Source organism: Chanos chanos, chromosome 3 (genome assembly GCF_902362185.1).
Source record: "Chanos chanos chromosome 3, fChaCha1.1, whole genome shotgun sequence".
Classification (NCBI taxonomy): Eukaryota; Metazoa; Chordata; class Actinopteri; order Gonorynchiformes; family Chanidae; genus Chanos; species Chanos chanos.
Genome location: NC_044497.1, coordinates 26516268 through 26525631, shown reverse-complemented (window position 1 = coordinate 26525631; position 9364 = coordinate 26516268). Strand labels below are relative to the sequence as shown.

Below are 9364 nucleotides of genomic sequence, written 5' to 3'. Positions count from 1 at the left end.
GTTGACTGTGCACGTGGGAGCAGGGACGTCAGGGCGGTGGGCCGAGCGGGAGCTGTGGAGGAAGCGTACGCGGTAACGTGGTTCTCTGGTAGCTTGCTAATCGTTTCTACAGGGGGAGAAAAGTTGCTTGAGAGCCACCGAAAAGATGTCAGGAGACGACGACCAGCAAGAGCAGACCATCGCTGATGACTTGGTTGTCACCAAGTATAAAATGGCAGCTGACATTGCCAACCGTAAGTTTATTAGAAATTATATTTAAAAAGACTGTAGTTTTAGCGGTGAACCCAGCCATGTCGTTACTGACGTCCAGATGCTGCGGCCATGTGTCGTGTGCTGCTGGAGAAACTGAAATATATGTGCACGAACCGAAAGGGCTAACCAGGATATGACTGCATGCAAAGTGTGTAGTTAGTATATCTGCCGTTCCTAAATGTCGTTTAAATGTGATCCCTTGCTTCAGCGATATAATTTCACTTGAGTAGGGCCAGCACGTTAGCTTTGTACAGCTCATACTTTGTGACGGTATGTTGGCGAGCTAAGCTAACGTAGCCAGCTAGCTATCGTAGCTAACATGCTAGCTCGCTTAGTGTGGCCATGGCTAACGACATTTGTTCATAACCTAACGTTAACTCAAAGTTACATGAGCCTGTTAGCTAGCTGGCTACGTCCTGTAAGCACGATAACGGGAATATTGACGATAGCTTACGCCACGACGAGGTTCACTTGCTTGACGTTGAACCGTTTCGGCAATCATTTGCAAATTCACCCTTTGGACGCTTATTTCGCCCACCGTTACTTTGATGTAGCTAACTTTGCTAGCTAAGATTAGTTCAAGAGCGTCTGTAAGTCCCTCACCCACGCTTTGGTGTGGCAATCAGGTGAAGTACGTACTTCTGTTGCTGTGTACAGAACAGTAGATCGCTAGATTGTGACAACTACTGGTCACTTTATCTGGACGGAAGGTTGAATTAAGATAAACGTAGTTTGCTAGCCCTTACAACAATTATCGCTTTTGTATCGCATGCATTGCCGTCCGGTCCACGAAGCAACCTGACGACTGGTTGCATATGTCAGATGAAAAGACCATTCTTATTAAAATGAATGTAGTCTGGAAATAGCTGACTAATTCAGAAATATGCGCCAGCTAATTGGAAAAGCCGAGGCGTAATTACTGATTTACTCGCCTGTTTTCTTGACCCTCACACCGGGGATATGTATCAGTCATGTGTGCGTGCACCTCCTTCACATTTCCCTATACCCTTTCTCTCCCCTGCCCCAGAGGCCTTGCGGGTCGTTGTGGAGGCGGCAAAAGCTGGTGCGTCCGTGCTCGCTCTGTGTGAAAAGGGTGATGCCTTCGTCCTGACAGAGACGAGCAAGGTGTTCAAGAGGGAGAAAGAGATAAAGAAAGGTATGCCATGACCTCATTCATAACCTAAAATTACAGAGGTGCTAAAGAAATTTTAAGTTCAGTTCTTTTTACCATTGCTCTCCCTTTTTTATCTTAATGATTCTTACAATGTTTGTTTTCTCTGTTGAACAGGAATTGCCTTTCCTACTTGTGTCTCGGTCAATAACTGTGTGTGTCACTTATCTCCTCTGAAGAGTGACCCTGACTACACGTTAAAAGATGGAGACCTGGTTAAAATGTAGGAGCAACACACCTTTTCTGTGTATATGCTGGGCATATATGTGCATGATTTCTTGTCTGTCAGTAAATTGCTCCATATGACATTTTAGAATACTTATTTCTGCCAAGTTAAACGGGATTCTTGCTCTTTCTTCTCTTTTTTTTTTCCCTGCCATCCATCCCACCAGTGATCTGGGAGTGCACGTGGATGGATTTATCTCTAACGTTGCTCACAGCTTTGTGGTTGGCGCGACCAAGGTTTGTACATGCTCTTTCTCCCTGTGGGTTTAACTAAGATGTATTGCAGTTAAAGCTTTTATTTTGTTCCGTCCAATGAAGCTCTACTGTTTTCGCAGGATGCCCCGGTGACTGGCCGAAAGGCTGATGTGATCAAGGCAGCTCATCTTTGTGCTGAGGCCGCTCTGCGTCTTGTCAAGCCTGGGAACCAGGTCAGTCAGAGAGAGTGATAGTCTGTGGAAATCCCACTGCCAGAAAGGAAGACTTATGGATGATAATGTTGTCAAGGATCTGACAGTTCTGGAGAGAGTAGCTTCATTCAGTTTGAAGGGGAGTTTTTATTGTAACCGAGCAACATGAATAAGAAGTTGCCTCCCCTTGTCATATTCAGAGCACATTGAGGCCACTTATCCCCAGCTAAATGACCTCAAGCTTTGTCTCTGTTAGATTTGGTTGATGAAGCAAAGCGCGAGTAATCTCATATTGATTTAAGTGGCAATTCATAGTTAGTTTAATCACAAGTTTAGCTTCTGGCCATAGTGTACAAAAGTATGAGCAAACCCCCCAAAATAATGCATTCTGTTTGACACTGAAATGTTGACCACATTTGACCTTGACAGTTCTGTTAAAGTAGACCTAGTTCTATGAGCTAATGTCCCTAGTCACCGTACGGCAGTGGTGTCTACTTCTCTCTCTCTGCCCCCCCCCCCCGCCATTGCCACAGTTGTTCGTCTTCTCTCACAGACTGATTGATTGCCTCTTGTCTCTTTGCCAGAACACGCAGGTCACTGAGGCTTGGAATAAGATTGCCCAGTCATTCAAATGCACGCCCATTGAGGGTAGGGCCGCTCTCCATGTGCACTCAGACTTTACATCTCACACACACACACACACTACAATGTATCTGAACTGGCTACATGCCAACATAGTAATGACCTCACATAACTGTACCAACGTCCTCCTGTCTCTCTCCCCCACCCTCCTCCACAGGCATGTTGTCCCATCAGCTAAAGCAGCATGTCATTGACGGAGAGAAGACCATCATTCAGAACCCCACAGACCAGCAAAAGTGAGGATGAATCACTAATAGATTTCTGAATGAAATGCAAACAGCCTGTCAATGGTTATTTTTAATTAGAAATTACCTCTTTTTGCTGCATGTCCCTGTTTTTGTTTTTTGTTTTTTAGGAAGGACCATGAGAAGGCAGAGTTTGAGGTGCATGAAGTCTACGCTGTGGACGTGCTTATCAGCACGGGAGAGGGGAAGGTGAGACAGGAACGAACGGTCATGATGGGCACGAACGTTTTCACAGCGTTCAGCATCAAACCATTTACAGCTCAGTCACAATTCTTAACTGTTTACGTAGGCAAAAGACTCCGGACAGAGGACCACCATCTACAAGAGAGACCCCAGCAAGCAGTACGGCCTGAAGATGAAGACTTCCAGAGTGTTCTTCAGCGAGGTGGAGAGGCGCTTTGACACCATGCCCTTCACTCTCAGGTATGTATGAGTCGCTCGTGGGTTGCCACAATAGATGGGTTTTGATGCAGTTAATTATCTGTGACAAATGAAAGTCGTTTTGAATTATTTAAATCCTCGAGGAGCTGCGGTTAGTTTACGATTCATGCACACGTGTCAAATGAGAGGCTTTCGGCCACAGACCAGAGACTTTGGCATGCAGTTTATCAAAGCAATGAAAATCCCATTCTCAAATGACTCATCAATCACCTCTATGGGACACTTTCACTACAAACTGTCTGTTCTTACCTCTCTCTCATTCCCCCTCCCATCCTCCCTCCCCGCTCCTGTGGCCCCTCGTTGGTATTCTCTCCTACCTTTCGTGTGTGTGCGCCTCGTGTCTGTCTGTCTCTCAGGGCATTCGAGGATGAGGGCAAGGCTCGTCTGGGCGTGGTAGAGTGTGCGAAACACGAACTGCTGCAGCCTTTTAATGTCCTGCATGAGAAAGAGGGTGAGTCGTCGGCACAATAATAAAGGCCTTATGTAACTGAAAGCAGTTAAGCACACACTGGTTTCCCTGCACCAGTCTCAATATGTCAGTCCCAATAGATGGCTCCCAGATTGAAATGGCAGGTCTTCTGGCAGATGTGTGTAACGTATACCTGTATGTTGCTTTCATTCAATCTGAGGTGACCCACCCACTTAACTCAAAGCTATGTAATTCTTATTTTTGTTTTGTTTTCTTATTCAGGGGAGTATGTGGCTCAGTTCAAATTCACTGTGCTCCTCATGGCCAACGGGCCCCTCAGAATCACCAACGGGCTGTTTGATCCAGATCTCTACAAGTCTGAGCACGAAGTCCAGGATCCTGAGCTTAAGGTAAGGCACTCTTACTGCTCACTCATTAATGCATCAGTGACTCTGTCTGCACTGTTACAGTCACTGGAGCAGAACTGATTTACAGCCGTTTAATGCTTTCACTGTGTTTGTGTTTTATTTGTTTGTTGTCCTTTTTCGTAGACCTTGCTGCAAAGCTCAGCAAGCCGTAAGGCTCAGAAGAAGAAAAAAAAGAAGGTTGGTTTGTCTTCCCCACTCATCGTTTATGCATTCCTCTTTTCTCAATCAGTAAAAAACAAAAAATTGAACCTCATACCTATTTGTTCTTACGTTATAGTGAATTAAGAACAAGTCTGGTCGTTTGGTTTTTTTTTTGACACCCCAGGCTTCCAAGACTGCCGAGAACGCCACGGGCCAACCGACGGAGGGTGAGAACGAGGCCGCTGAGTAGTTGCCTTCTGCCACCACCACTGACGACGCCGCTGATAGACCGAGCCTCCGGACAGCCCAAAGAACAGTTCCCCGTTTAAGCTCTTTACAACCTGCCCCATCGACAGGCCTCGCAGCCTCCTTAACTGAATACCTCCAAAACAAATTTAGATGTGTAAGACTGGGTTTAGGGCACGTACAGTTCGCACGTTAGTCATGTCCCCCAAAAACTCTTTTTTTCAGAGTCTTGTTGTCCCTGTGACCGGGTTCTCCCCCAGAGTGTTCGTCACTCGAAAGGGAGGGAAAAGGGGAGGGGGGGTGGGTTGGGGGGGGGGGATGTTCAGGCTGATAATGACTAACCTTGTTTACAGAGGGTGTTTGCTGGGGGTTTCAAGGCTCCTCGCTCGTGGATTTTCACCAAACTGTCATTTGTAAAAGCATCATTCACAGACAATAAAAAAGTGAATTGAGGGGCCTCATTGAAGCAGTACTGCTGCAGTGTGTGCCAATCATTTCAATTTGTGGTGAGAACCCTGTTTTCAGCTCTTTGTTTAATTTTGTGTTCCTCTCATTGAATGTTTGTCAATTGGGAAATAACTGATAATTTTTTTTCTAAATTTGGTAATAATACCCTCAGTGTAATTCCTTCGTAGTTTGACAGTCTTTTGGTTATATTTAACGAGACTTCTGAAGACCTTTTTGCCGAATGGTCCTTTCTTCAGTCTCGACAGATATCACATATTTAAGACTCTACGTTAAGTTTTGGTTCCCAATTGAGAAACGATTGCCTTGGGGTCCCGTTTACAATTAAATGAACCATCCCCCAACCCCAAAAAAATGTCCAAATGCTTTGGGCTTCAATCAGCTGAATTGGCTCATACATAATGCTGCCACTTTTTCCTCGTAGTTTTTGCGCATTTAATTTGATTAATCATTTAACCCGAGGCTCACGTCTAACTGCCAGTAGTGTGATGAGCCACACTCACACAATGTGCGAATCTGCACCCCCCCCCCCTTTTTATTTTTTTTAACAGATGGGACTATTGCTAGAGTAGAACAAAAGTAGAGAATTTTGGGGAGTTTCTTTTTTTTCTTTCTTTCTTTTTTTTTTTTTTTTGCACATGCACACGCTCTCTTTGTTCGAGGTGTGATGATGATGCACATACTTACACTGCCAGTAGTCCTTGGAGGAAATGTTTCTTTTTGGTAATACTCCAAAACTGTTTGAAGGAGGGAGCTCTACCTATTAAAAAGAAAAAATTCCCTTTTATAAAAGCTGTATCCATTTCCTTTTAGAGGGAAGCCAGTATACCTCTCACTCCACTGTTCTCTTCACAGAAAGTTTGGAGAGTGTCAAATTGTTAGTTCACGCTTCCTGTTTGAATTTACAATGACAAAAAAAATTCTCAGTCAAGCATTTTAGACTGAATGAAAAATGAAGTGTATGGTAATAACCTTGGTATTAGATGTTGCTTAGGACTGCTCAACAAAAATTTTAAGGTTTATTTTTTCTTTTGTTCCCCTTTTTGCAGCATTTAAATAAGGATTGAAAGGGGGGGGGGTTAAAAATTGTGAAAGAAATGTGTCCCCTACCATTAAGAAAATGAAAGGATGCATTTCTGATGGTGTACCTGTATTTAGCTAAAAGCTGCATTAGCACTTGATTGTTTTGAAAATATTAAAATGGGGAATTTTAACAAAAAGCAGTTAGGAAAAATAGGTATTGCATGCCCAAGTCAGTTTCATGGAGAGGGAAAAAAGGCAGTGATCAAATTTGTAAGTGGACATGGCACCCATTGATAACTCTCATTGGAATATGTGTGTTCTTGCTGTCTTACTCCACTTGGAATAGAGCAATATGGATTTTAATGTACTGTTGCTGTCAAAATGAAGTGTGGACGATTTTTCATTTCTGGGGTGAAAGAGGTCGTTGAATTTCACTTAACTCACTTTGAAATAAACTTTATAATAATGATTCTTGATCTTGGTCAGTTTTTCCCCGGTGTGCCTCTGTGATATTTTACGTTTGATTCTGTCCCTGCAGAAAGCAAGTACATGGTCTATAGCACGCTGTACAGCATGGCATTTTACCTTCACTACAGAGATAGATATCAGGATTTACATATACTTTATTCATTTTACAGGGAGACAGCAGCCCAGACAAATAACCGACAGGTGACACTAAAGTAAAGTAAGAAGTAACTGTAAGACAAGTGCAGGAATCGCAATGAGAGCAGAAAAAGAAACACTTTGTAATAAGGCCGGAAAGTAACGATGCTATTTAGAAACATCGTAACCAAACAACTCCAATGTTCTGCACAATAGTATTTATGTGTTCTATGTCTCAAGGGTATGGAACTAGCGATCAGTTCACTTTTCAAACCCCTCGGCACGTATTCAAACCGAAAGCATCCTCAAAGAATACATCTCCCATAGACTTGGTTGGTCAGTGTCGCGTGGTTATGATGCGATGAAGTATATAAATTCCTTCTGTCGCCAACATGACGTCCTCTTGGAGTCGTTGCCGTCGCTTTTGAGGTACGAAATTCTGAGGAGCTCGTTGTCGTGTAGGCCCTTAATGAAAATCCAAATCCATCTTTGACTTAAATTACCATCCAGCGCGTTATCTAATTCTCTCTTTCTTCTTTTATAGACACGTCTCCTCAAGATGAGAGCGAAGGTAAGTAAATCTTTTTTTAAGGCTGTATTTCTCGAAACGCTGCTTTGGTTACACGGCGCCCAGTATGGCCAACCAGGTAGACCACATCGGCGAATACTGTTTAGCTTTTCCTAAGGGGACTGAATGAGATGTAGAATATATAACACCATTTAGCGTAGATGTTTATCGTAATGTCTTGCGTGTACATTTTTTTTTATACTGATATGAATATTGGACATTAGGGGTCCTGCTTGCAGCGTAAATTAGCTCGGCTGGGCGTTTCTTGAAGAGTTGAGATGCTAGATTAACTGTGTTTCCCATGCGGAAGCGGTTGTGCGACCTATTATTTTTCATGAACTTGTGTGGAATGCGAGAAATCCTGAAAGACGCCGGGACATGCCATATTAATATCCACAACTATACAAAAAAATGCGTTTTGTTTATTCTCTGTGCTGTAACTGGAGATGAGCTTTTGTCGATTTCATGAGTAGAGTGTCTCCATGACTTGTGTTTGCAGTATTTTGCGACACAATTCCGTTCGTATTGCACATGTCTGGTCATTAGCGCTGCAGTTAGTCAAATTATGAAGTGGGAATATTTTGGTTCTATTCCACCACAGTATAATAATCATCCATTTAAAACATCTGTTCTTTTTTTCAGTGGAGAAAGAAGCGCATGCGCAGGTGAGTCTGTTTATCAGAGGACTAAGCATGTTGATTCAAGTTTTTCCCCCCATATTGTGTGCTAATGTCACTAACTTTTTTTTTTTTTTCTTTTGCATAGGCTGAAGCGTAAAAGGAGAAAGATGAGGCAGAGGTCCAAGTGAACTGCACCACACTGCTGCAGCTGGGATTACTCCTCCACTTCATCCTCTCAGTGAGAAGTCGATGGAGATGCCAGTGACAGATATGTTCTTCCTCGCTGATTAAGTCGGTCAAAGAGTTCTCCATTCTTCACCAGAGGAGCAAGCCGCAGTATGCTGTGAAGGAAGAGGCATCTTTGCTTGGCTACGCTGTCGGATCTTTGTTCTGATGACCTTGAAAGAACTTTCCTTTGGTGTCTGTTGGAGTCCTGAGCTCAGCAGTTCCTTTTGTTTATATGTCTTCAATAAAAAAATTTTTTGGTTTTCAAAAGTGCCCGCCCTTGTTTTGTTTCATACCATGGTTCCTCAAAAAAGGTTGTGAGTGCCAAAGTGGAGAAGACGCTAGTTGTTTTCTGATCTTTCTGATTTTGTTGAATTTAAGGCAGGCAAAATTAGCTTTAGCTGTAGATCAGTATTTTATGTAAAGGTAACAGATTTGAGTATTTTGTGCATGTTTTTTGTAAAACCCTCTCCTGCACATGTAACCCCAACTTAGTTGAGTCTTAAGTTGATATGAATATGAATTTCTGTGCAAGTACCGCATCCTGTGACTTTGCTATCGCAGCAGTATTCGGACATTACTGTTGACGTCTACTGAAAATGGCTAGCCTGAGAGTTCATCCTGCAAAGGCATATTGGTTCATTTCTCCAGTTTTTGCATATCCTGAATTGCAGGTGTAACAGCACAAAAGACAGGGCACACTTCTGGTTTGTGAATTGCTGACAGGAGTCATAATATCTGGTGAGGGTTTGACAGGAAATAGGTGAAAATGTGTGTGGTTTGACCCGACTGCTCAGTAGACTCAAGTATGTTGTGTGCCATGACTATAAGCAGAACTGCTGATGGTTTTAGGTTCAGGGTTAGGACAGTCACACATCTTGTTAGTGGATGGCATCAAAATATTGGATTGAGAGGCTCCTACAGGGACTGAAATGTTAATCTTAAATTTACATTTTGTCCCCAAGGACTCGAGGAAAGCTGCTACATGAGGGTTCCTGATGTCCTTTGCAAATCCAGGACAAGCTGAAAACCACATTTGAAAATCAATTCATATATTCGACAAAAAAAAAGAAGACCCCTACAAATGTTTAAAATCTCGGAGCAGTGTCATGTAACACTTCCGAGACAGAAGTACATACAAAAATTACATGGGTAGTTTATATGATGTTGCAGGTATGTCCCATAAATGCCACATTGTTGCATCAACTCGGCAACCATAAATCCGTAATTGCAGTTGCTTTTAAGCGATAAGT

At 43.0% G+C, this 9364-nt stretch overlaps 1 protein-coding gene and 1 long non-coding RNA gene across 2 annotated transcripts; both read left to right on the top strand.

Annotated features, from left to right (window-relative positions):
* The first annotated feature begins 35 nt into the window (after nucleotides 1–35).
* Nucleotides 36–4703, top strand: pa2g4b (proliferation-associated 2G4, b). Its single transcript, XM_030767501.1, has 13 exons — nucleotides 36–233; nucleotides 1280–1408; nucleotides 1541–1646; nucleotides 1816–1885; nucleotides 1984–2076; nucleotides 2640–2703; nucleotides 2855–2933; nucleotides 3053–3131; nucleotides 3232–3365; nucleotides 3740–3834; nucleotides 4075–4202; nucleotides 4344–4397; nucleotides 4546–4703. The coding sequence occupies exons 1-13, from the start codon at nucleotides 146–148 to the stop codon at nucleotides 4609–4611; spliced, it is 1185 nt and encodes a 394-aa protein (XP_030623361.1). The 5' UTR covers nucleotides 36–145; the 3' UTR covers nucleotides 4612–4703.
* Nucleotides 4704–7098: 2395 nt separating this feature from the next.
* On the top strand, nucleotides 7099–8383 carry LOC115807509 (uncharacterized). The gene is made up of 4 exons (XR_004025200.1): nucleotides 7099–7127; nucleotides 7243–7269; nucleotides 7909–7931; nucleotides 8032–8383. It is a non-coding gene; the product is annotated as an uncharacterized LOC115807509 (long non-coding RNA).
* The last annotated feature ends 981 nt before the right edge of the window (nucleotides 8384–9364 follow it).